Raw genomic sequence first — 27,250 nt, 5'->3', positions numbered from 1 at the left:
TCTCCGACTCCCCGTGCTGGGAAGTAACGACTTGGCCGACGTTGTTGGAATGGAAAGTCGTTCGAGCCGGCACGGGGAGTTGGGGAACTCGGGGACGCGGACGACAGCGGCGCCGGTGGAGGTGGCGGCAACAGCGACAGCGACGGCGGCAGCGCCGGCGGCAGGAGTGACGGTGACGACAGTCTCGGTCGGCGCGTCTCGACGGATCGCTGACCGACGTCGCGCGCGCGGATCGCCGATCTCGCGGCCGGAGCTCGCGAGGCTGCCCCGTTTCATTGATCTTCCTGTGCTCGCGAATTATTTTTTATTTTCCCTTCGCGGTCGACGGAGACCCTCCGGGAATCTCCAAGAGGAGACGGAGGTAGAAATAACGCGGTCGCGGGCGGCCGTCCCGCCGACGAATTCGCGTCGCTCCCGAGCGTGATTCCACCTTGCGGTGGAGGGAAGCCCTCGCAGCGATCGGCTTTGCACTCGTTGCAGTATTCATAGTATAGTAGTACAACGGCGGTCGCGAACAACGGCGGATCGCTCGCGTAGTCGTTTGTCGCGTGCGTCGGTGGTCCTCTCGGCATTCGTCACGCGAAATCGATAAACGGGGACGTCGCGAAAAGGGAGAAAGAGAAAGAGAGAGAGCGAGCGACGAGGAGAGACGGGGGTGAGGGGGAGGAGGTCGCTTACGCCGCTCACGTTATAATTCGCGTCGTGAAAGGTGCTAAATGGGGACTCGAGCGCGAAAGGCGAGCGAGCGCGCGCGAGAGAGAGAAAAGTAGAGGCGTTTCGGGGGATAATTGCAGGAAACGCGAGTGGCGGATCGCGGTTGGACTCGCCTGCTCGACGATTCGGAGTCCGGACATCTCGCCGCCGCGGGATTCGATCGCGGTCGGCATTTTGGGCGATCGCGTCGCGCTCAAGAAAGGACGGACTTCTTTTCCTCGCGGTGCCCTCCGGGGGGGATCGATGGAACGCCGTGGGAGCGCGACGACCACGCATCACGGTAACCTTGAGGCCTCATCGTCAAGGTAATCGGAATCCTTCGGGGGCGAAGAAGAGCCGCGACGAATTCGCGGCGGCTGTTCGCGAGATGAAGGCAAGCCGTTCCGGCGTGCCGCGATCGATAGGCGCACGGCCTTCGCCTGACTGACTTCCTCGCGCACGCAACGCGAGAGTCGCGAGAACGGACGACGAATACGCCGATAGGCTCCGGGGAAGCACGTGCGGACCAGGACGACGTCGAGGAGGGTGGTCGAGCGCGAGAAGATCGGCGAGCAGCCTGGAGCCCGATCAAGGGAGCCGGAGGAGGACGGACCGCCGTGCCGAAGCATGTGATCGTCGCGAGGGTTCATCGATCATCCCGCCGCCACGTCGAGGGAGGGATGTTGCGGCCGCACATTGGCAGAATCACTTAAAGTCGGCGCGAATCCATGCGTGTCCGGCGGCACGGTGAACGGGGTTGTCGGACGACGCGACGTGCGATAACGCCGGCGTGTAGACAGGTGGAATATCGCTCGCCGTGCGAGAAAGTGTGTGCCCGCCGTGGGAACGCGAGCGCGAGGGACAGGTAGAGGAAGCGGCACAGGTGGCGGTGGTAAAAACGCGCAGGGAACGGACAGAGCGAGGAAGAGAGAAAGATAAAAGGGGGGGGGAGAGTGTCAGAGAGTAAAAAAAGAACGGAGGTATAGCACTCGCTGTATTGTCCTGAGGGGCGAGACCCGCAAGGACCACGCACGGGTAGGGTATACAATGGACGAACGCGCAACACGTCGGGATGAGTGAATGACACCGCGAGGGAGAAAGAAAGAGCGAGGAGAGTGAACAAGAGAAAGACGAAAGAGGAAAGACGGCCCCGATCATGAAGGAACACGGCGGTAAGCAACATCCGGCGGAGCCGGGGGCCAAGACCCTCAAGTCGCTGCTGAAGAAGCCGGGTCAGACCAAGACAAAGTCGCAGAAGCACCGCGTGGTGATCAACGAGAAGCTGAATCAGTTCTTTGCAGCGGACTACATTATCCTGATCAAGGAAGAGTGCTGCGCCGATTACGAGGAGGACTGCGACTGCTGCTACCAGGAACACGAGCTGATGCGGTTGGGCAACTGCAAGGAGTGCCGGGCGGAACTGAACCTGCACTTTGGCATCGGCACGGGCACCGGCACCGCCGGCGCCGGCAGATACAACGAGATGGCGAGGGGTGCGGAACAGACGGGGTGCGAGAATCGCGGCGGGGGACCTCGCGTCAAGGGCCAGCAGGGCCGCGGGGACCCGCGGCCGGAAGAAGACGAGGAGGAGGAAGACGAGGAGGAGGCGGACGACGGCGAGGAGGAAGAGGACGAGGAGGAAGAGCGGGAGGACGAGGAGGAGGATGAGGAAGAGAACGTCGACGGAAAGGTGGAAAAGGTGGTGCTCGCGCCGAAAGAAGGGAAGGACGCGGCCGTCGACGCGGAGGACGCGAAAGGACCCCGACCGAAGGAGGCCGTCGCAGGTGGAGAGCCCCAGGTGGAAAACGGTGCCGCGGTACCGCCAACTCCACCGCCGCGGCACGACCAACAGCAGCAGGAAACGCTTAGCCCGCCGGAGGGCTACAAGGACGTCTGCTCGAACGGCGAGGCCGCCAACGAGCCGGAGCAGCGTAGCCGCGCGCCTTCCGCGACGTGCACGGAGTGCAATTACTCTCAGCAACAGGCCTCGGGTGAGTCGTCCAGCGGTTTTGTTACGTAATATTAACTTGGATATTTTCTCGATTGATACCCGAACGACGCGAAAGACACCCTAGCTTCCGTGACGTCCCCTCCGTCTCCTCCGATACCCACGATGAGCGGAAGAGAGATGGATGGATGGTTTCTATAACACAGGAAAATAAAATTAATATTATATAAGGGAAATATTTAATTACTTTTAGAAATACTTTTTTTTTTCCCCCTATGCGGATAATTACGCTTAAACGGTTGTATTGATTCTGAGTTTTAATTCGCCTGCCGATTATCGAGATGCAACAATATATCGAGTAAAATCTTTTTAAATTAAAAGCAATTATAGTTGAGCTTAATTTACGGAAATTAGCGGAATTAATGAGTATCGTAATTTTGCCAATATGAGGATTTTGAATCCAACCAAGTTTCGTGTATCTCCGTCTATAAATATTTCCTCGGGACGGAATTAACTTTCCTTAGCCGATCCCTTTAGCCTTTGAGATTCTCATTTAGATAATTGTGGAGTAAAATATAATCTTTCTTATGATCGAATAAGAATATATTTTAGTAAAAGTATATTACTTGACTGAATCAATTTTTTTTTTAATTATATTATATATAGAAAGATAACGCTGCAAGATATCAAGCGGAATAAAAATAATTTACTTACGACAAACATGAACGCGCAAATGAATGAAGCTGACAACTTGCAATTAATATTGCAAAATATAGAATGGATTCAAGTTTACTGTATAAATTTAAAGCGGCGTTGAGGAGCCAGACAAATGTTCCTCTTGTTAGGAAGAGAGCAGTTTCGTAATATTCTGCAACGAGCAGTCGCGTAACACAAAGGCTTAACGTAACGCTGTAAACTGCAGCGTACACTTGAAACTTCAGCATTCGGAAAACTTTTGATACGCCGCGCCGTTGATTAGAAAAGGAGAGAACGTCTAATGCAGCCCGTTACGATCGTCTAGCGACCGTGTAAAATATTCGCTTAATTCATAAGGAGTACTCGCAACATTAATTTCCTCGCGGTGCAAAATCATAACGGGCGCAAAATTGCATGTTACTATTTTTTTTTTTTTTTCTCTTCTATTACGTTATTAAGAATAATTTCTTGGAAAATGCGAAATGATTTCTTCCTCATCGAACACTTGTACATAATTTTTTCTTACGCGATAGCTCTAGATTTCTATTGACCTGAATTTTTTACAGAAAAATTCCTTTGAAAGAATTTCGCTGATCCGTTTTGCATTGTTTTTTTAGCCAAAAATTATTCCCGTCGACGTTTTACAGTTTTAAACAATCACTTATCTATTACGAATATAATTACAAAATGCAAATGACGTTTAATACTATTCGCATTTTAAGTGCTCGTATCAACTTGTCGTTATCGCGTGTATATTAGTTTATTATTTTTTTGCTATTATCTCCGTCGTGATATGAAAAAAGTTTTTTTTGCATTGCTTAAAATAATACTATTAAATGTTATTGAATTATAGAATTTAGAAAAAAAAAATTTATAAATTAGCAGTATTATTTTTTAAAAGTAAATTATTCAAAATACATTTTAAAACTATATAAAATATATGTAGTATATTTTTTTTTATAAAAATACGTCAAGTTACAAAGAGTTTCGCAGCGTGATAACGTATCATGTGCACGTATATATTATAATTGGATTAATTCGAAACAATATGCTAATAATTTATAATATGTTCTGCGCTACACTAGCACGCATGATGAAAGTAATGATGCTACCGTATCTAAAGTTGAATCTATCAGCTTTAATGGAAAGGTGCAAATTAGAAGAATTGCATCGCTGCTCGACTCTTTTCTCACACATAACTGAGGAACAGTCCCACGATATCCCTTCACACAGGATGCGAATATAATAATGGTATTGTTTTTCATGAGTCTAGCCACGGTTGGTAAACCGTTTAAGAACATAGCTGGATTTTTATGCGCATTCTTTAGAATACCAAGAGAGCTCAAAGAAAAAAAAAAAAAATTTGTATCTATGAATATTTAGAATTATTCCATTTTGATAATTATAATACAATGGTTTCTTGTAACGTTCGCTTTTTTTTTTTTTATTCAACGATAGCTAACGCGCGGTCACTATAAAGTACTTTTTTTTTTTCAAGAGCGTGATGTTCAATTGTGTATCAGAAGTAAATAATTTATAGACTACTTTTTTGTGGGAAGATGATTTGAATTATATTTTTAATATCGGTCAGAAGAGGGGAAACTCGTAATCCGTAATGTGTTAATCGATTATAAAAGCCCGATCGGATCTACAATCGCGGTCACAAAATGCCAATGTATGCAGATACGAAGTATAGGTTTATTCGCCTATCAACGTTCACCGGAAGCGCGGCCTAGCGTAACTCCGGTATATACTTCCCCGGGAGATATACCCGGTAAGAACACTTATATTTCTGACCAAACGACTCGCATTCTACGCCACGAAATGGAATACCTAAATTTTCCACTAGGCGTAACGCTGAACTAGGTGCTAGGTGATTCAGAAAATGTTTTAAATTAAAAAAAGAAAAAGGAGAGATATCTAAAGTATGTTGTTTCAGAGATCATATTTTATATTACACTGCGCTCGTTCCCGAACTAAACGAACCGTCCACGTGAATATTAGATTTATTAAAACGTGTCAGACATAAGGGTTCGCGATGTGAAGTCCTCGCATTGTTTGCGTGTACTTTAGGTTCGCAACAGGTAGCGGTACATATAAATGAAAAAAAAAAAAGAAAAAAGAAAAATGAATACACACGTCCCTAATGTGACATTTTTCAATAAGTCACATGTCACGTCCGCGCTCGAGTACAAATGTGTGGTAATGTTGCACGATGCGAATTAAAAGCGTTATTACGTTTTATTATTACGTTAATTAAATATATTATTTCTTCTTTAAAATAACGCAGAGGAGCGACAGAGAAGCCTATTTTTTGTTCTACTTTTGTGATTTTTAAATTGCGCGACGTATCGAGCTATTTTTATCGTAGCGACGTGTTTGATAAGTCAGCGACAAGTTTTGCTTTCTTGCGACCTAGCGAATGGCGTAATATGTCGCCCTATAACAATGGAAAATACACGTCGGCGTTACTATATTAACGAACACCAGACTGCAGAAACTGCAGAAGTTTATGTGAGCTGTGAATTGCTCGGTGCACACGGTGCGACTTTGAAAGTACATTAAATATCGATGGCCATCGCTTGATTGGAATACTAACCGTTCTAACAAGAAGACTTGTTTCCTCGATTTTGATCACGTTCAAGTTAGAAGTCATTTAAAAAAACCTCGCGATTCTATCGCTAGAAAATCACTTTAATAGGAACTTTAAAACTGGATCAAAAAACCCTCTTTCTCATAAAAAATTTCAGGATTTATTTTTCGACAAGTAAATCAAACTGGTCCCACGAAAAAAAATAAAAGAAAAAAATTATTCGTACAGCCGGATTTGATTGTGAAAAATCGTTGGGTTGTTTTTAAAAGTTCGTGTAACTTCGTACCAAAAAATTACGTAGAGTTTTACATATTTCTTCGCGATAGACTTTCCTCTCGTGGCTCTAAGCGTGTGCACCGCATTCAGGGAGAAAAATCGAAGGAGGAAAAAACAAAAAAAAATCTGTATCCGAGAAAATTGCGGCCAACGCGGCGTTTCTCCGCCTGGGAAGCTTCTGCAATCTTGCCGATCAAGGGAAAGTACGCTAGATTTCTGGCACACCGCATATATCTCTACCGCGTATCTGCGGGGACGTCGCGATACAACCTGCCTGATAACAGATAAAATTTCTGGGCCTCGGTGAGGTATCTACAGTGCGGAAATGGCATTTGTGTCGAGCGGCACGGCTTCGCTTTTCGCGGCCGTTAACACGTCAGATTTAACGGCCGGCGTGAAGAATTCCGCGTGGATCTCGTATTATCCAAGGATCGACAGTGAGTCGCAAGGATGGCGCGCCCCGAGTAAAACTCATTGTTCCGAAGGCCGTGATAAACCTCGGCCTCGCTTAATGGCCTCGTAATAATGCGCGTAATTGCGTAAAAGCGTGGAGTTGAGACGTATGGGTTCGATTTTACCTCTTATGTTCCAGAATGCGAGGCGCAGGTGAAGGATCGTGGGAACGAGCAGGAAACGCAGGGCGGCAAGGACACGGCGCACGACGGCCAAAGGAATCTACAAGAGAGACAGGACAAACAGCACCGAGGGTCTCATCCCGGTACACACACGTCTTTCTTTACTTGAAATTACCTCGACGCTTCTGCCGCGACGCTATTTTAAAAAATATTTCCCCCGCGGACAATGAGTTTATTTATTCTCAGACGGTGCTAAAGTCTTTCATTAACGGCATCGATTTAATTTATTTGACGGTCTTCGGAGAAAAAAATAGATGCAAGGCTTCGCGTAAAACAGAACACCGGATATTTGTTTTCATTTATAATTTCTAACTGTGCAGTAATTTGATGGCCATTAATCTCGGAAATGACGTAAATAAAGATGCGAAACCTGATAAGCTCGAGTAAATTAGAGGTACAACGTAGCGCGCGTTTGCGCGCCTCGTTCTGACGCTCTCAACGTGCGGCGTGCAGTGTAATATTTGAGATAAAATTGTACCCGATGAAATGTTATCTCGCGCGTTAAGCGAAAGCGTTTGGAGTTTAATTGCGTTTCGCGGAGTATTAAAGTTTTCTCGTTTGATTCAAACGTGCGGTAATTTTCTCCGTAGATCTGCATCATCGTTATCTCGTGGAGACGATAACGATGACGACTGTCACGGAGCGGCGCATCGTCCGGGAAATCAGCGAGGAGGAGCGGAAGGATTGCTTTGGACGTTCCGAGACGGATAAAGATAAAAGTATTTGCGATGCCTCGAAAGAGAGCGGCTTTAATCCGGCGCTTTGTTCCGGTTCGGGTGGCCCTGTCGTTCACGAAAACATGGCCCAGATCGCAGCCGCGCGGTGCGGCGATTCAAACGTCACGGAAGATCGCGATGATAACGCAAACGCCAAAAATTCAACGGTGATCGTCGACAAGAGAGCGGCGATGGAAATGGAACGCATCAGCGATCAAACGGCGCCGGGCGAGCAGCTGCGCGAGCAGGACGCGAAAGAGCTGTCTCTCGTTTTCAAGCTGGGCAACGTCGCCCTCGCCAGCAACAGCCTGAAGCCGAATTCTGCGGTGAGGCAACTCTTTCCCAACCCGAAGTTTATTTCGCCACCACCGGTCCCAGCCAACAAGGCGAACACGTCGACCGGCACGGAACACCCCCAGGACGAAGCACAGAACTTTCTGATTACCGCAGAGAGCTTGCGGCTGTTCGACGCGGTGAAGAAGTCGACGGTCCCCGGCGGCTCCTACGAGTCCCCAGAGGGCGAGTCCAGCTCGATCAAGAGATCCATCGAGCGTAACACTCTGCGGCGGAGCTTGATCGGCAAGTACAACACGATCGCGCGGAAGAAGACCCTGCGACCGAAGAATCTGTCGCTGGAGGAGCGGATCAGGCAGCTCACGTGCGTTGATCAAGACGATGAGAACCTGGACGCGACCAACGGCGGAGGTGACAACGCTAATTCCGTGACCGACGCCAAGTACGGCGGAGATCTCGCGATAAGAACGTCGCCGCTGGGCGAGGAACGGCCTATGTGCGAGTCGCTGCCGGTTAGCGTGGCCTCGACGGAAACCACTGCCATTTTAACGACGAGATCGAACTCCTTGACGGCGGCCACGGCGCCGACAACGACGACGGCTGCGGCGACGGCGGCGGCGAGCGCGAATGCCCATGGGCACAATACGATGCTGGGGGCCGACAATCCGTCGAATCAGTCCACCTACAGGAAGATCACAGATCTGTTTGCGCACAAGAAAAATATTCCCCCGAATCTGCCCGATCTTGGGATAGGCCCGGGCGGGCGAAACCTCCTCGCCAAGGAGTGTCAGTCGAAAAACTCGACCAAGATGAACTCGGACGTGCGTAGACAGCTCCTGGCGAGTCTGGCGCCGTTGTCTTGCGTCACCGTCAATAGTTCCGACGCTCAAGACGAGTATTACCGTAATGATTCCAGGATGTTAGGGTCTTCGAATCGTGATTCAGTAAACTACAATTCAGATTCGTCGTACAGTTTGGAGGACATTGAGGCGGCTTTGAACGGCGACGACAGAAAATACGCCGGGCAGCCGGATGTAACGAGATGCACGCCGATCGGCAGCAGACCCGACATCGGCGACAGTACCGCCGACGAGCTGCTCGCTTTCGTCGAGCAGGACAAATCGAGGATGGAGCGAATAAAACGCCGCTACGAGCCGGAGGATCGTTACACCTTCATTAACGGCTACCATACCGAGGACAAGGCCGCGAACGTGTCCGAAAGCTACGACGGCAAGGGTGCTAAGAACCACGACGGGAAGGACGCGCAAGCGGATAACGAGGAAGAAGAGGACGACGACGAGCTCAACGATTATGGATTCAACCGGCGGCCGTCAGTGACGGGAATTAAACAACAGTACGAGGTTACGAACGAGGTCGTCCATCGGGCGCGGCCTTGCGCCGGGGCAGCTAACAACGACGCGAGGTCCAGCTTGATATGGCCGATGTATTGCGACGCCAACGGTGACAAGATCGACGCAAAGTCTCTCTTCCCCGACGGAGGGGACGAGGTGATTCCGATCTCCGTGGACTCGTACGCGATGGGCAGCTTCGAGCGCGATACGAACACGATCAATCGCATAAACACGATGCAGAAGCAGATCGATGACATATATCAGACGATCGCCGAGAGCACGGCGGTAACGGCCAACATTTCTGAGCATGCAACTTATATGGAGAACACGATACCGCGGCAGTTCGTCAGAACGCCGTCCAGCGATAGTGCCGCGCACTTGTACGCCGAGCACAGGAACGGTCATCACTACTTTCAAGAGCAACAGCAGTTGTCGAGCACGCGCATGCTACGTATCGCGGGAGGCGGAGGGACCGGCGGAGGCGACGATGTCGCGGGAGCGATATATACCAATTCTCTCTCAAAGATGCAACGACGTAACCCTCCGGTGACGATCGCCAACTATCACTGCAACGTCCTGCCCGGGGGTACCATGCCCGGCGTCAGCAAGTGCTACCGCACCATGTATTTCGTTCCGTACAACGGGATGTCGGATCCTACGTATCAGAACATCCAGCGCATCCTGCCCCCGCATTCCTCGCCGAATTACGCCAGCCACATCGAGCGGTACCCGTATCCCCGTCTGAACAAGACCAATCAGCAACAGACGTTGTACTACAACGCGAATCGTTCCGCCACGTCGCATTCCAATTTAAATACATCGCCGCCTATTCCTCCCCCGCCGCCACCGCCGCCGCCGCTCGCCTCCGTCTCCAGTCCGCCAAATTCCATCCCGCTGCAGGGTACTCAGCAAGCCTTGCACCTGCACATACATCCTCATCAGCCTGAGGACTTCCGGTCGCCCGGCGTCGCGTTTTCCCCCCTGCCTCACTCAACTGGACATCCCATGCAGTTTCATCATCACCAGCATCAGCATCAGCACCAGCACCAGCATCAGCATCATCACGGCGAGATGGCATCGTACCGCGTGCCCATGGCGACGCAGCAGTCACCCTCCTCGTACACCGTAATCGCTCCTTCGAGGTGCATCCCGGCGAGTAATCAGGATGGATATCCGTTGTATCCGGCGCAAGTGGCGCGAGGTCCCGCCACCGCCGCGACCGCCTCCGCCGTCGCCGCGGAAATGCAAACTCAAACGATCTCCATCGCGGCTGCCTCGTCATTCTCGTCGTCGTCGTCCTCATCGTCCTCCTCCTCGTCATCTTCGTCGTCGTCGGCGTCCGCATTGTCGTCGACCTCATCCGCGTCTACCACGGCCGGCGCCCCCGGGTCTCTAAAGTGTCCCGGAGTAATGACTAACGGTAACAAGAGCGAGCCGATCCTGGGAACATCTTACGGTGGGAACAACGCGCAGTCCGCTCCGGGAAACGTCACTTCGCTCGCGTGTTCAGCGTCGTCGGCACCAGCGACGGCGACGGTCATTCCCGGCTCTTCGGCAACGGTGATGCAACTACCGCGCGTCGTTAACACGTGCACGGTAACGGAACGTGGAGTTCCCGAAGGCGCGGCTAGTATGCCTACCCGGGATTTCCCGCAGTCGACTCTCGCTTCGACGAACTCGGTCCTGCTGATGTCCAGTTCTTACGTCGATCCTAATACCACTCTCATGTCTGCCCCGGCCAACACCCCGAACACGGTATACTATGCGATGAATGTCTGAAGGCCGTCAGGAACGCCCAGCTGCGAGAAACGTCTGAAAAATGCTTAGAAAATCTTCGCGTGGACGTAACACATCTTTCTCACGTTTGCGGACGTTGTCCGGGAGGTATTAACAACACTTTTATATTTATGTTTTAAATAATTTTGACACAGCTTGATTAAGAAAAACGTGCGGTAGACAGAACCGCTGTTTTTTTTATATTTTTTTATTTTCTGTCAGACGATTAGATGCTTAGATGATTTAATTTAATTAAATAATTAACGCGATTAAAGTGCGAACTATTCGAACTCTTTCTCGGTTCGAGTTCTCGTTTTTCTATCGTTCTCTCGTTTTATATTTTAATATTATCGTTTTATTCGACGGCTGATTTCGGCCAAAAGAAGCATATCCAGAGATTCCTTCGATTCGTAGACGAGAAAAATTTTTTAAGAGATGACAAACTGACGAGTAACATCTTTTTTGAGACACGGCAACGCACGCATTGCGAACTTTTTATTAATATACATATATACATATATACATATATATATAGATATATGTATATGTATATTTATATATAGCGAGAATAGAGTAAAAAACGTATATGTGTACATGTTGTGGCTAGATTACACTTACATTGAATATTCTTCGATATTATTTTCGTTACTTGATAACGTACGCGACTATCCTTAGACGATGCCGTACCTTTTATCGTGGTATAATAATAACATTAGTACGAATTATATCACTTTACCCGCTCGTTATCATCACGATATTACGTAATACTGTACAAACTCTCCATGGCACTGTAGATACCGTCACGTAGATCTATGGTTCTAGATTTGTTCCTATCTACAACGTCGTAGATATCGCGTCGAAGATATCGATGGTACTTTGTGTTAGATGCTATCGTCATACATTTCGATCTGGCGGAATTGTTGTTAATTGTTTTGTAGTATTTTGCGCGACGGGACTTTGCGAATCCGCTGTCGTTCCGGTGACGGCCAACGTTAAATTGCGTCGCGGGACGACAAAATAGGGGGAGGGGGGGAAAAAAGATTGTCACAATGAGAAAATATGTCGCGAGGAATTTCTCTTCCGCAGAGACACGGCGACTGTCACGTGTATTCGTACTTCACGGGAAGGAGAAACCGTCTCTCGTTTTACTGTGTGTGTTTCGTAGTAAAATCGCTTCGAGTTTTCGCTCCCCGAGGGCGGAGAATGCTTGTTCGTGAATTTCACTTGTACGCTTCATGCCAAATTGAGACGTATCAATGCCTCTAGTCAGTATAAAATTAGTCTACGATAAGAGATAGACGCAAAACGCCAAAAAAAAAAAAAAAAAAAAAAGAAGGAGAAGAGTTCGCGATTGACTTTTAATTAATTTCTTAGCGCGCCGTTTTGATTGACGGGCCATTGGGAGTTCTCGGATCGTGTAACGGGTAATCTCCCGCGGGTTTGTCAAATGTGCGCTAATTGAAACCAAAATTAACGTGGCGTATCTGTTTACCGGTACGCTGGGAAGTGACGACGTTTAACGATAATGAAATTTCTCAATGACAAGTATTATGTACGCACAGGGAGTAAGTACAAAATGCTCTGCGACGCTAGAAAACAAGATATTTGTTACGACGCGCTCATCCTTCAGTCACCCTAATTGTAAAATTAGAGATATATACCCCCGCATATACAGTTTTATTGAGAACTTGTTGAAAGTACAACCATCATTTCATAAATATTATCTCGCAGTTCGCGTTTCATGCATCATATTTTACTCTGCCGAGATGCGCAGTTTGAATAGACGACATAAGGACGCGCGAACGTACCCCTTTTTTTAGCGAGTAGCGACCATTGCCGTTGATCGCTTCACTTTCGAAGCCGATACCCCTGTAATTCTATACAAGTAAGTCCCTTTGAGACGAGACCGAAGAATAATCGCACGGCCTATACTCAGCGAAAAACGAAATAGATATTTATTTATTTTCTTCGTGCCAAATCGCCGCGATGAACTCGCGCAGCAAGATACGTGTCGCAATCTGAGCGATCGAGATACCGAGGGCCAGGTGAATTGACCACGAGATAGGTGTTAAACGCGTCTGACAGTCAATTACGGCGAGATGACGATCTTGACGAGAGTCGAAGACACGTACGGGAAAAATAAACCGTACGAAACGTTTCTGTTGCGCTGAAGGGACGAGACGGAACGGGCAGGAGTCGATAACGATTTTCATTTAACAGTTGTTAATCGATCGTAAGGATCCGACGTGCGTTGAAAGGTGTCACTCTTCGACTCGTTATTCTCGCGCGGCAATGTTAACACGCGTATTGTTCGAATGGCAAATAGGTTACTTATCACGGTGATACGCGAGACATTAAGCGCGGCGTACATCGTGAATAAAAATTATATTATTATTTATATCACAGTTGACATATATTATATATATATATATATATATATATATATATATATTGTATATTATATTATTTATATTTATATATGCGTGTAAAAGATATAACGATTAAACTTGATTTCGTTGAAGCGTTGAAGCGCGGTCGGCAGCTCTCGCGCGATCCGCGGGGATACGATAAAAAGGTGATACGCGAGATTGACTCGCGATCCTGTTGACCGGTAGGGCTAGGTGCGCACGCGGAGCGCTCCCTCTTTGTCGATGAATTCTACGCGTTTCGCTAAATTCACGGTTATAGAAAATAACTCTGACCTTTTCGCGAGAAAAGGTTGAGCAGATATATGCGAAGTAACGCGATCCACATCGCGCCGGCGGGGTAAAAATAAATCACGGGTAGGTGTACACGTTATTGCGTAAAACAGATGTTGCGTGTCGACAATACAATGTAAGTCGTTGTATTAACTCGACCGGATCACTCGATCAACACACTTCACTTTGTAATCTTATCAGCGCGAAATGCACCGGGCGATACGGAAATCCGCTCATTTATCGTACTTCTTATGTCTACACCTTACTCCGAGAGTAATCTACTCAATTTATGAAGTGTGAATCACAGGGAGCATCTGTGATTATAATACAGTTGCATCTATACCAAAGTTGCATCGCGACAAAAATTAAGTTAATTAAGTTAGTTGAAGTAATTAAATTAATTTTTGTTGATTTAAACCACCGTTACGATATTACTCGTTTCTAAATTGCCCAACGATTTCATTGAGGAAAAAGGTCGTTTATGGCTTTAATTTTACTCATAGATTATTATACTTTTAGATCGATAGAGACTTTTAATATTTTTATTAATAGCGTGTTAATGATCCTGATATTTTTATACCATGCGTTATAATACTACTTTTAGAGAGTACCAATCAATATCGTAAGTATAGTTGTGCGGAAAACGGGTCACGAGTTTTGTTCTAGAGGATAATTTTATAAAGGCGTATTCTTTCAGAATAGAAAGCGCGCCTCGCAAAATTACTGTGTTAACTTTCCAAAACGTTTGGATATATTCTCGTTGTGATATCGTCACCTTGTCTTTCATGTTTTATATTTCCCCCGTTGCCGTTTTTCCACCTTGCAAACTTTCTTCTCGAGGATGTTTCGTGAAATTTCTACGAGAGAGATCGGTTCTAACTGGTTCGAAACTTATCGATCGCGCTTAACGCGTGTGTCCGTTATCTCGATCTCGTAAGAAATAGGTCGAACAAAAATCGCGAGTCGATCGCTGGGGTTAACTAACGAAGAGGACTCTACGGGATGAGAATATTACCTTCTCCGCGTTACTTAGAGTAATTTTTCCAAGTGAATCTTGACGGGGAAGACGTCAAGTAATATCCCTCGAGACTCCCCAGCTCGTTCACCTTCCACGTCCCGCGCATTTAGTCTGTCGAGTCTTTCGGCTGGAAACACACGATCCCCGGAGCCGAGGTTCTCTCGTCACGAGTTTCTCCCTCTTCTCGTTAATGATCCTGTAATACCAAAGATTCGCCCGCCGCAATTTTTGTTACGAAAACGTTAGGCATATCTAGCGAAAGAAAAATTTTATAACTCGTTACGTAGGAAATATGTTGGCGAAACGATTTTCCGTTTCAGTCGTCGCGTGATCGCAATTCGTAGGCTTCTTATTTAACGCCGAGGAAATCTCTAAAGAGCTTTACTTGTATGAAACATATTTGTTATTTATATATTCCTTGTTGACCTATGTACATATCTACGTATTCTCTGACATTTTCGCAAGACATAAGATTTACTATAAATGAACGCTTGTTTGCGCATTGCGAGGCATCGAGTGTTTTATGCACACGGTGGGGTGATACAGATTTTCTCGAAGCCAATCGACTCCACGTAAAAGACGGCTTTCCCAAGGTTCGTTTACGTACGAACGCCGCGGGAATTTCGCGCCACAGGAAATAACTTGATGTACGCGCGTAGAAAATTCAACGGGAGTAATTAACGTGCGGAATCTCAATTTCGAGATGGTATTTGCAACAACCGAATGTACGTTGGGATGAATGGGAGTGTCCGCAGATTGATTTAATAGGGTATCGAGCAGTATTATAAGTATTAATTAAGCTTCGGATAATCATTGTACTTCTTATGAAATTAGTGAATTGTATTGTAACGCGGGATATGTACTTTGCCCTCGATCTCCGTTTTTAAGAGATTCCCAAGCGAGAGCTGGAAAAAATCGTTTTGAATCACTCGCAAGACCAGCTGTGGAAATATTTTTTACTTTACTGTCACTTTTTACAAATTTAATTACTCTTGAAATAATGTGTGTTAACGAACCGCACGAGTACTGATTTGCACATTTATCAGGTACCAATGATTGGTCCGAAGTGACGAATGGAATTTAAGTTCTCGCTTAAGGAACTCTTCTACTATTCTTTATAAAACGACTGCGAAGGGTCGCGAATGCGAAGCTCTGTGAAATCGAGGGGGTTACCGAGGGAATAATTCAGGAAGCGTGTTTCTTCGTTCTTCGGAAAACGCGGTGCATTTATACACTTATTGTTAGAGACGCGAGTTGTATGCCCGGCAGGACACGTGAGATTTATCTAGAAGAAAGGGAGAGATTTCTGGCTTTTCTTTTCTTTCTTTTTTTTTTTTTTTTTTTCTTACGTAAAGCGCTGATCAAGCCTCTCGGTGGTCTGATCGACCCCGCGAAATAAAGGGCAGTTTGACGATGGAAATTAATCTTTGGCCGAGATGAAAAAGACTTACCGAAGGTCCGAGTCGATCGGGCTTGTACGCCGAGGGACTCGACGACGGATGCGAACGCGCGGAAGAACTCGAATCTGTGAAAATCCGAGGGTGTCTCCTCGAAGATGTATGTAATCGAACGGTTTATTAACCAGTTTTCTTAGCGCACTCACGAAATGGCATGTACGTCGACACGTTCACTCACTCATTCACTCCTTAGCGTTACAGGTAGATCTTATTAATGTCTTATTACTCGCGATCGAACGATAAGCTCTGCGCGAGATATGCGTATTCGTATTATCACCCTCACCTCGTGTACTCGTGTTAAGGATCCCGTCGATTATTATAGTCGTAGTCTCGACGGTGTGTTTAGCGGCTACTTTGTATCGAGTGCTCTTAACGGTCTAACATCGATGACACTTAGCACGTGGCATCGATAAGCACGTCGCGTCACGTACCCACTCTCGCCGAGAGAAAGTCCTGGGGGGCGACGCGAAAGAATTTGACGTCAACGTGACGAAAGGCGGACCGTTAAGGGTTCGGCGTTTTCGCGCGCGAGATAAACGTACAGATTCCCTGGGGAATCTCGTCCCCGCGAAGGCAAAACTCTTCTCGTCGCGTCTTCGATCGCGTCGCGAGGGACGGCGCTTGGCGATCTTCGCGATACGTATGTACACAAGCAATAGGACAAGTGCCAAAAGCTCGTTTCATCGCAGCTAACGTCCGCGGCACGCATCGCTGAATCGTCTGGTGACCATGTGTGCATACATTTCTGCAATTAATTAAAAGGAAAGGAGGGAGAAACTGCGCGCGAGGATTGATTCGTCGGATTTCGCGGTCGGCTGAAGAAGTGGAGCGCACCTTTAGGCGAATTAAGAGTCGTATCGCGAAACCGCGAGCTTTTTTTCCCCGTGCGCGGCAACGGCGATTCGAAAAATGTAGGAAAAGACTTTTTGGGAACCGTGTACCTTCCGTTCGCATTAGAAGGCCCCCCGGTATTCGATAAAATGCGAAATGGAAAACACGATCGAGCCGCTCGTGAGATTTGTAGACATAGAACGCTCGCTCGAATCATTCCGCTTGTTAAACGACGTTCGTTAACCCTTTAACGCTGGATTTTCTAAATTTCGAACGTAGAGGCGACCAGAATGTCTAATTAACTCTCGCGCTAATATTTCCTCGGAGAAAATATCTCGTTTATTCTGAAAACGGTAAATAATTAATAGGGATAAAAAATAAAATAAAAATGCGAATGCTAAAAAATAATTTCCCGCGGAAATGCTTTCGAGGGAAATATTTCTTTCCCTTTTTCGTTACCTGATGAGTTTGACATATTCAACATTTCAGAAATCCGATTCAATTTCCGTGTTGCGTTTCGGGCGAGCGAGCACGTACTTGAAATTTCATGTAAGATTTCTATATTTAGACTGATTAGCAATCGCTGCAACCGCGGAAATTTTAAATGCGTGGGCGCGTAACGCCGCAGTATTACGTAAAAGGAGTAACGAGGTAAAATCCGCCAGCTTGACGGATACGGCGCGTAGAAATAAGGTACTTAACTAGAAGGACCGGCATTCTATACCTATATCACAGCAGCCTTTCTAGATAAGGGATTCTCGTCGCGGAGAGCGAAGGGAACCGCGATCGCCGAGCGAGATCGCGAACGTGGGGGATGCGAGATCGAAAGGATCAAGACGAAGGGATGTGGGATTATCGATTTGGTATTCAGAGCCGCGACCGTCAAAGTGATCCTTCTAGCGTTAGATTTTTATTGCAGATTCTTACATGAGAGCGAACTACGACGGGTGACGTGCAAAAGCTGCACAGGTCACGCAATAGATAACGTAATTACACGATTGTTACGTCGACTGGCCAATTATTTCGACGACACATATACCAAAGAGGACTACAGTCACGGTAGGGAACAGAGGCTGATTGCGGGGGACGGGAAAAGAGGCGGGGGGAGGAGGAGGATTATTTCCTAATCTCCGGGGTAGTTTAGGCTGAGTATCTCAAAGCACATTCTAATCACGATAATAAGGAAGGAAAGGTAACGAGGCGTGATAGCAAAACCCTGCGAAGTACGACGTGAGGAGGCGAGAGGAATCGCGAGGCGAGTAATTTTGGGCAGAAAGCTTCCAAAAAAAATTTAGTAAAAAAAAAAAACAGCATAGAGATACGGAACGATAAGCGTCCGGTCGTCCCATCGAGCTATTTAGTCTTCTGCGCACCCCATTTGTAATCTACGAATATAATCACGCGAACCGCGCTAAGCCATGAATATTAAGTGGACGAACTTGAAGAAAAAAAAAAAAAAAGTCGTATCAGGCGACAGAGTATTTTAGCTGCTGTCCCGCGTTAGAGAGAGAAGAAAAGAGGAGAAAGAAGGGGCGGAAAGAAAGAAATACAAACGGCGGGTAAAAGACGGGACGGAGTAACAGACTACGCTGGGGCACGCGAATATAAATGATATTCTTTCATTTAAATTCAGGACATACAACCGCGGCGACCGATGAGACAAGCAAGGGAAATTTTACATGTATATTAACTCCCAGATGATAATACTAATAATAAAAATACTTATATAAGAAAATGTATATATATAAATAAAACTGCAGCTCTATATATATTATATATATACACACATTGTTATACTTACATGCAAGTTGGTTTTCATTGAGCGTCCCTTTCCCCTCCGCTCGCCAACGTCTTCCCAATTTTCCAGCTTCTTCCTACGCTAAGAAAATGAATTCTCTATTATTTATCTGACGATCCGGATTAGACTGCGGTTTATAAAAATGTTTACAAGTCGTGCGACGACGTCACTCCCGTCGGTAATTGCATCGCGTAAGAAAGAACCAGATAACGTAATTGTAAGTCGATAATATAACGTTCGCGCAATGGTTTATCCACGACTGAAATTGCTGCCGTCGGCGATTAAGTTCCCGGTCGCGGTTGTCAGGTGTCGCCAGGCGGAGCTCGCGGACCGGTGCCACCGCCCTTCGTACACGTCGCGCCCTCGCCTCGGTAGACCGGCCCTACGTTGCGGCGCGATCACAAGCGGCGGAGGCGCAGCGCAACGCGACGGGACGCAACGCCAACGCAACGTAGCCGGAACGCGGAGCGTAACGTAATGGCGATACTCGTTCCCGGGCTCAACTGCGCACATCGTGGAGATCGCGTCTAAGGTGAGGAGCTCAGATTATCGGTAATTCCACCGTTCGTTGGCGCGCGCGTCCGTGCGAGCGCGGCGCGCGAGATACATCTTCCCGCTCGGGGTGTGCGTGCGCGCGCGTGCGTGTGTGTGCGCGATATGGCTTTGATTCGAAGCTCCTTCGGTACGCGCTCGATGGCCGTGCATCGTCGCGCACACATCGCCGCACCTACGACGTCGGGCGGCGCCGCGAGATCGGCGACCAGCACCGCCACTCATTAACGACGTCGCGTACCCTCCCGTCGTCGTCGTCGTCGAGGTGGGTGGACGCCAGCGGTCGACGGAAGCGGCCGGCGGACGCAGCAGCGGTGGTGCTTCAGTGATCAATGAACTTTGGTTGACGCGTGTGCGAGGAGGCGTGCTGGCAGCGGGGCCGCACACCAGCGACGGCCTGGGAAAACGTACGTATGCAGTTTGATCGTTCGACCAATCGACCTTCCTTTCCTTTTCTTTCTAGTTTTCTGCTTCTCCCCAGCTTCTACCTAGCCTTGCCCCGCGACTCATCTCGCAGCTTATACATATATTAGTCCCTCCCCGAGGTCTTGAGAAGTTCTTCACGACGACGACGACCTATCGGCTCTTCCATTTTCGGTACGCTGCACCGAGGAGCTTGCAATCACGACGACCACGCACGTATGCGTGCGCGGGCGGCGGTGTGCGCCGAGCGAAACAAAAGCGAGTGAACGCGACGAACGCTGGGAACGAGCGCGTGAGCTCCACGCACCGAGGAAGGCACGCATCGGCTTCTCCTACTCGCTCGTATCCATCACAGTTTGGCTCCATTAACGCGGATTAACTGTGATCTCGATTTAGCTTACTTTTTACCGTTTTATAGCTTCAAGGAATTACGAAAAAAAAAAAAGAGATAAAAAGTAAGTTAATCCGGGATTAAAGTTAATCCACGTTGGTGAAAATGGACGTGCGTCAAGCAGAGCGTCACTCACCGTCCGTCCTTTCCTTTCCAGGTCCCTCTCCTTCATGCTTGATCCTGCCTCGCTCAGCCGTCGGAGATTCTGCACCTAAAAAAAAAAACCATCGTCGTCGTTAATCGTCTCGTCGAAAAGGGGAAGCGTCGGAGAGGATCTCGCGCAACTGAAGATATCGTAGCACAGAGAACCGTCGCGCGTTATGTAAACATCGCCTAGCAGTCGTTCTCCGCAAAGAAAAGCAAGACGGGAGGTTGACGACGGGACCCGTTATTATTAACAGAGTACGTAATACCGTCTCGCGTATCCGCGACGTTTCTCCCGTGTCTCCTGTCACGAGGATGAATCGATGCGCTTTTGAACGGACGCATGTAGCAGTGACAGCCGAAAGTGGAGCAGAGCGCGTCGGGAATAGAGACGTGGCTCTTCCCTCGTGCGCTCTGCTTTGCGGGAACTCGGGAGTAAAATTGGCTTGGATTCTGCCCTTTCACGCAAATCTGTCTCGCGCGTTTTCTCCACTTAGAAATTGCGGTTACGGAACGAAGAACAGAGCTGTTCTTAATATTACGGAAAATTGGAGAACAACCGTCTTGTCCACTTTTTGAATGTTTCATTAGTTTTCCGCCTTTTCATCACGCATGACGCCGCTGTTGTACTCTCCCTACAATTACCCGTGTCCTGTTTACGTAAATAAATTTCCTGATCTCGGCAAACTTACCTAAGCTCGTTACTTTAATCTCGGGCACTTTTTTACAACTTACAAATATTGTAGATTTTTTAGACTTAATTATTTTTTTATTTTTTAATTTAGTCGGATGGTGACATAAATGTCGCCTTCTTTTTCTTTTCTTCTTTTTTTTTTTTTTTTTTTTTGGGAAAAAAAGAGAGAGAAAGAAAAATAGACTTTAAATTTTATAAATCTAATAAGAATCGAAAAGAAGTTTTATTTTTAATGTTCAAATATCCTGTCGTGTTTCCGCTCGTTTGACACTATGATTCTGTTACGTAGTCTTTTGTGATTATCCGTTTCCTGTACATAATTAAGTTTTCCGTTCTAAAGCTTCTAACGAGCTTATTTAAGTTTGTCACTTTTATCATCTCAGTATTTTTGCCGCAGTTGTATGGTAATTCTTTTTCCGGTTAAAACTTTTTTTTTTCACGATATTTAGACGTAATCTCTTATCTTTAACAATTTTCTCGTTACAGATGATGACATAATATAGACAAATCGTATTGTCCCTTTTAAGAAAATACGCATCAAACGATTACTTGATACGACGGAATAAATGAATCAAGATGAATGATATAGACAGTTTTGTGATGAAGGGTGCTGGCTCGAAAATGCCTCACAGTCATTCGACGCCCGCTGGGGTCGACGGAGGTAGCAGGACACCTCCCGCAACACCTCGAAAGGCTGGAAAAATGCTGGCTGTACGTGTACAGATGTTGGATGACTCTATCACAATGTTTCAAGTCCAGGTAAATGGATACTTATTTCATTCTCAAATAATATCTTCGCGTTACAACCGCTCGCAGTCGCATACCGAGGCATGCGAGAAAAATTATACGAGGCTCGAATGACCGATTGAAATTTAATATCCTTTCGCTGACAAGGTGTCGAAGTTACTTCTTAAAGTACTATTTGCAGAAGAAAAAGAGCGCAAGAGTTTTTGTTTGAGGTCGCGACAGAATCCATAAATAAATAAAAATCTATGTGCTCTTGCTCTTCGTGGCGTAATGTATTTTTTTGTTTAAGACCTTCCCTGCGCATTATTTATAAAAATATGCAAGCTGCATGTGAAAAATCTGTTATTCGTAAAAGCTTCTTATGCCCTGCGGAGACTGACGTCAGAATAAATGTCGTAAAGTGACGCTGAACGACGCTTGAATCTCTTATTGTACCTTCATAATTCGACATTATACAGCAATTGAATGTGCAGTCCCCTATTATCACATTCGTGAGCGTGAGCTGCTACGTATCCGCGCTACGCTTGTGTTTTATCTACGTATTAAAATGCCATTAAATAATCTAATCTTAAAGCTTGTATCTCTCTTTTTGATAAGATCTAATCTCTGTCAAGTATTTAAATTATTTAACGCGTTTGCCGTTACTATTTTTATATAACTTGAACTTGCGTTTGTTTCTATCTTTTATGTAATCATAAAGTCTGCATATGCATTAGTTTCATCATTCTATATTCTGCCACATAAGCACATGTTAAACTATTTACTCCATGTATCCAGGTCAAGAGTCATTGATTACAACGCTCTTTAAAGGGAATCTTTTCCCTAAAAGCATTTAACTTAAAACCCTGACATGCAAAGTTTTCGCTTCTCAGTGACGTTATTACAAATTTTTTAAGGTTTTAAAAGGCATTCTATATTTATTCTATAAAGTATTACGAGCTGCGCTTTTGTATTAATTTTTTTTTTCTTTTATGTGCTAACTTGTAGATAAATTAAATCTATAATCTTTTATACAAAACTTTCAAAAAAAGAAAAGAAAAAAAAAATACATAATTCGCTGACATAAATGACAGACTGTTATTTAAAAATTTTTATCAGCTTATAATATTATGTATTTTTATATTGGCAAGGCGGTTACCATGCATGTTGTATAGTGCATATATTTCCAGAAGAATGAGCTATTGGAGCATATAATGTATCAAATGGGGATCTCCTTGGATGTGTGCAAAATATGTATACTCATTTATTGATTATTTATTTACAATGCTTGCAACGTGTTGCTTATTTCTTCAGGGATTAATTTTGTTGCAGCATCTTAGCTTCTTTTTTACAGTAAAAATATGATACGTTTATGCTGTACATTTAAAGCTCCTGATTCTATAAATTTAACTGATATATTTTGCGTGACAGCTATAAAAATATAATATAAAATAGATGCGAATATTTTATAATGATAATTGTGTCACATTGTGTAATTTTTTTTATTATTTGAAAATTTCAGGCTAAGGCATTGGGTAGAGTCTTGTTCGATCAAGTTTGTAAGCAATTGCATCTTTTAGAAGCGGATTATTTTGGTCTTGAATATCAAGAGCCAAATTTTACAAAAGTAAGATTCAGCTTTTAATGTAAATATAAAATGTTCTTTAATAAACAATAAAATAAAAAATTTTGCTAATTGCAGTATTGGTTGGATCTGGAAAAACCAGTATGTAGACAAGTTGGTTTGTCTCTTATTGATCCGCTTCTGAGGTTCTGTGTTAAATTTTATACGCCAGATCCTGCACAGCTTGAGGAAGAATTTACAAGATATTTATTCTGTCTACAAATCAAACGAGATTTAGCTCAAGGTTTACTGCAATGCAATGATAACACAGCAGCGTTAATGGCCAGTTATATTGTCCAGGGTGATTATAAAATATTTTTTCGTTACCATTAATTTTAAATCTAGATCTAACTTTGAGATGTTAATTATAAGATACTTTGATTTTGTTCTATTATTTAATAAGTATATTTAGTAATTTATTATTCTTATTTATAGCTGAATGTGGAGATTATGTGATAGAAGATTATCCAGATCATACATATTTATCGACATATAAGTTTGTGCCTCACCAGGATCAAGAGCTTGAACGACGTATTATGGAGAATCACAAGAAACATGCGTAAGATATATATTTCATTACGTAAATAATTTTTAATTTGTATCGTCATATATCATTTGTGCATATGTCATTTTAATGTTTATAGAGGTCAATCTCCTGCGGAGGCAGATCTCAATCTTTTAGAAACAGCTCGACGGTGTGAATTATACGGAATGAAAATGCATCCAGCTAAGGTAAAGAATATTAAATGACTAATATTCTGATATTATGAATCTTGTGTATTTAATATAAAATATGTTTATATCTTTTTATTCGGTTTTATTACCAGGATCATGAAAACGTTCCATTAAATCTGGCAGTGGCACATATGGGCATTGTAGTTTTTCAAAATTATACTAAGATAAATACATTTAGTTGGGCAAAAATCAGAAAAATTAGTTTCAAGCGAAAACGTTTTTTAATCAAATTACACCCCGAAGGTTATGTGAGTATTGAAAATATATTTTATAGTTTAAAAATAATTATTTTTATATGAAACTATGAAATTAACATGCATTCGAATATCATTCATCGCGGTAATATATTTATATCACTTTTTTAATTATTTTTAGGGGTATTATAAGGATACAGTTGAATTTTTCTTTGAGGGACGTAATGAGTGTAAAAACTTCTGGAAAAAATGTGTGGAAAATCATGGCTTTTTCCGTTGTTCTGTCGTTAAGAGAGTCGTAAGGCAGAAAACTAGAGTGCTTAGCCGTGGATCGTCGTTTAGGTATGTTAAATTAGTTAAAAATTATTAAAAAGAAATATTACATAATATTATAACGAATTAAATATTTTTTGCATTTTTAAATATATATTATATAGATATTTTATATATTTATTCATTGTGCATTTATATATCATCAGGTATAGCGGCAAAACTCAGAAACAAATCGTTGAATTTGTCCGAGACAATTACGTGAAGAGGCAGACGTTTCAAAGGTAAGTTTCTCTAAGAAATCAGAGTTGTTGAATAATTAAAAAAGTTCTTGGACATCCATGTAATTTATGTAGGTAGTGCATGTAGACCACGTACTGTTCTCCTAATGTTGGTTTGTACCATTGAAATTTTTATTAACAAACGCACCAAACTTGTGAATAAGATGGGAGGTGGCACGGTCTTGCTTTTGCCGGGATTCAAGTCGATTTTTCGTAAATGTTATTATCCGTACGTTTCCAATTTTCATAGCGGAAACTATTTTATCATATCCATTATTACATTTCCGTTTGTCAGTGTTGCCTGCTCGGACAGGGGTGGCGGGGAGTCAGGCTCACCATCAGGCACGATAAACCCGAATGATGAGTGTACCCTCTCTCAATAGTGTGGTCACTAATTATTTATATTGTTGTATCTAATAATACACAGCAAAGTACCATATTTCACTGCCCTAACAGTTATATCCAACAAGATATTTGTCCATAGCAGTAGATTGTTTTTTAAAATAGAAAATAGTCTGTTACATAATACAGGCGAAAGAAAGAAAAGAAACTCTTTTTGTACATACCGCTGGCAAATATTCATTTGCTGTGCGATATCGATGCACGGTTGAGAAACGCCTTTATATGTTGAAATACTAATTGATAGAAAAATTGATAACGTTAAATTCTTTTTTATAAATAAATTAAACTTTTTTCAATTTTAATCGTATTAGCCGTTTACTGAAAAGATCTGTGTGCATTGATTAAGATGATTCCAAGTATTCTTATATTTTACATCTTTTAAGCTCGTTTTCTTTGAAAGAATAATAATTGCAAAACATAATTCATGTAAATTATTTATATGATACTGATTATTTATAAAGGAAAAATTTTTATAATTGTAAAAGTTGAATGCATTAAAATCTAAATATAATATTAGGTATACTTATTTTAAAAGTGCACTTTTTTGTATTTATTTGTGCTTTGGAACACGCAAGATATTTCTCTTGTGTTTTATATAATTACTGCACGTATGGCTATTTGCGAACGCGCAAATAAAGATTACTTTATTAATTAATGTTTCTATAAAGTATATTCTATATGGCATTTTTGAGAATAGGGCGGGCAGCCTTCTTTATAATATTCTGTCAAAAATTACGGCTGACTTTTCTAAATTCAGTGGTCATACACAGTTCTTTGTCGCACTCATGATATATGACACGGTTCGTTATGTGATTTACTAATTATACACACGTATGTATAATTAGTAAATATGTATATACACAGTTGGGTGTACATTTAAATATTTTAAGTGACATTTTAATTGTATTATATTACGCAATTATTATCGTGAAAGGTAACTCTACGTGTGTGAACAACAATGCACTCTACTTTAGTGAAAAATTATTTAACGGCGGTGCTGACCGTGTATCGTATCAGAAGTAATCTCTTTTGTTTATCGCATCGTATTTCAAGATGTGAATTGGTAGGAAAATCAATATATCATCCACATAATTCCTTGCACCGTAGCATCGGAATTAGTTGAGAAACGTTCTGTTTTTTTTTTTTTTTTTTTTTTCCTTTTCTTTTTTTCCTACTAACGATCGTTGATAACGAAAGAAAGAAAGAAAGAAGGGATAAGTTAGTTCCGAACACAGGCTTGGCATTTGACAGCCTAAGTCTGATGCTGAACTTGACTCTCTCTTGCTCGCAGGTCCAATTCGTTCCGGCAGACTAGCGGTGGTAGGGCATTGCAGGGCTCGGAGGGGGGAGGCTATCGTGGGGCCACTCCAAGCAGCTCCCTTATGGGCAGCTCCAGCATCTCTGCCCACCCCCTCCTGCCCCTCGGCGATCCTGGTATGTACCATGACCGACACCAGCCTCCACAACAAACGCTTTATTTTTAATTTCTCCGCCCTTTGGCTCTCTCTATTTCTGTTCACCTGTTTCTAGCCACGTTTCTTTTCACCGTATCATATCTGAAGTATTGTAATAGTAGAGTAGAATAGCGTATCTCAAATAGATTGTTTTAAACAGATATTTTTTTTTTGTGCTTAAGGTTTATTACGTTCAAAAATTATGTGTATGTGCGTGCGTGCGCGTGGGTGCAACCGCGTGTATGTGTAAAATTATAATAAGATTTAATTTGTATGTTCTTGTGATGATAATTGTATCTCATTGATACATTAGAATAATTTCTGAAATTCTTATAGGTATAATTCAGACTTTTTTTTTTTTTTTTTTTTATTAAATTAGAAATTGAAACGTTCATGAAGTTACGTCCAGTCCATATAAATAATTAAATAAGTGTCGATTAACTTGTTTAACCATATTAAATAATTAAAATAATTTTACAATTATATCGAACACTAATTTCCTAACACTCGTTTATATTATTCGAAGCATAAAGAGCATCGTGCTCGTTTACGCGACAAATCCGTTCTTTGCATAATTA

At 44.1% G+C, this 27,250-nt stretch overlaps 2 protein-coding genes and 1 long non-coding RNA gene across 8 annotated transcripts in view; 2 read left to right on the top strand and 1 right to left on the bottom strand.

Moving 5' to 3' along the window:
* Positions 1-580: 580 nt before the first annotated feature.
* LOC139104719 (uncharacterized) lies at positions 581-12,314 on the top strand. The gene is made up of 3 exons (XM_070660384.1): positions 581-2,684; positions 6,799-6,924; positions 7,432-12,314. Exons 1-3 carry the CDS (start codon positions 1,850-1,852, stop codon positions 10,980-10,982), a joined length of 4,512 nt encoding a protein of 1,503 aa, XP_070516485.1. The 5' UTR covers positions 581-1,849; the 3' UTR covers positions 10,983-12,314.
* Positions 2,658-20,343, bottom strand: LOC139104741 (uncharacterized). Of its 2 annotated transcripts, none has more exons than XR_011546085.1 (3): positions 20,285-20,343; positions 18,786-18,863; positions 2,658-2,836 (listed from the first exon to the last, which is right to left on the bottom strand). It is a non-coding gene; the product is annotated as an uncharacterized lncRNA (long non-coding RNA). The 2 variants fall into 2 exon arrangements; XR_011546084.1 differs by lacking the exon at positions 20,285-20,343 and adding an exon at positions 18,933-19,162.
* The window catches only part of LOC139104715 (microtubule-associated protein futsch-like), a 22,417-nt gene continuing 14,431 nt past the window's right edge, over positions 19,265-27,250 (top strand). The window contains exons 1-11 of one of the 5 annotated variants that reach the window (XM_070660369.1): positions 19,265-19,741; positions 19,816-19,931; positions 21,473-21,745; positions 23,235-23,339; positions 23,415-23,637; positions 23,772-23,895; positions 23,981-24,068; positions 24,164-24,319; positions 24,447-24,607; positions 24,745-24,819; positions 26,510-26,652. In XM_070660369.1, coding sequence (XP_070516470.1) covers positions 21,563-21,745; positions 23,235-23,339; positions 23,415-23,637; positions 23,772-23,895; positions 23,981-24,068; positions 24,164-24,319; positions 24,447-24,607; positions 24,745-24,819; positions 26,510-26,652 — 1,258 coding nt within the window. In that variant the 5' untranslated portion in view covers positions 19,265-19,741; positions 19,816-19,931; positions 21,473-21,562. Of the gene's footprint in view, positions 19,742-19,815; positions 19,932-19,955; positions 20,073-20,347; positions 20,551-21,472; positions 21,746-23,234; positions 23,340-23,414; positions 23,638-23,771; positions 23,896-23,980; positions 24,069-24,163; positions 24,320-24,446; positions 24,608-24,742; positions 24,820-26,509; positions 26,653-27,250 lie in introns of those variants that run through there. The other 4 variants (XM_070660368.1, XM_070660371.1, XM_070660370.1 and 1 more) reach the window with 4 other exon arrangements.

Source organism: Cardiocondyla obscurior, linkage group LG08 (assembly GCF_019399895.1).
Source record: "Cardiocondyla obscurior isolate alpha-2009 linkage group LG08, Cobs3.1, whole genome shotgun sequence".
Classification (NCBI taxonomy): domain Eukaryota; kingdom Metazoa; phylum Arthropoda; class Insecta; order Hymenoptera; family Formicidae; genus Cardiocondyla; species Cardiocondyla obscurior.
This window is presented reverse-complemented; position numbering and strand designations above follow the sequence as displayed.

Bases quoted from the DNA above. Each gene is read 5' to 3' on its own strand.
- LOC139104719 (XM_070660384.1), top strand. From the start codon at position 1,850: ATGAAGGAACACGGCGGTAAGCAACATCCGGCGGAGCCGGGGGCCAAG. The intron at 2,685-6,798 runs GTGAGTCGTCCA...CTTATGTTCCAG, and splicing joins CTCTCAGCAACAGGCCTCGG to AATGCGAGGCGCAGGTGAAG. The intron at 6,925-7,431 runs GTACACACACGT...TTTTCTCCGTAG, and splicing joins GCACCGAGGGTCTCATCCCG to ATCTGCATCATCGTTATCTC.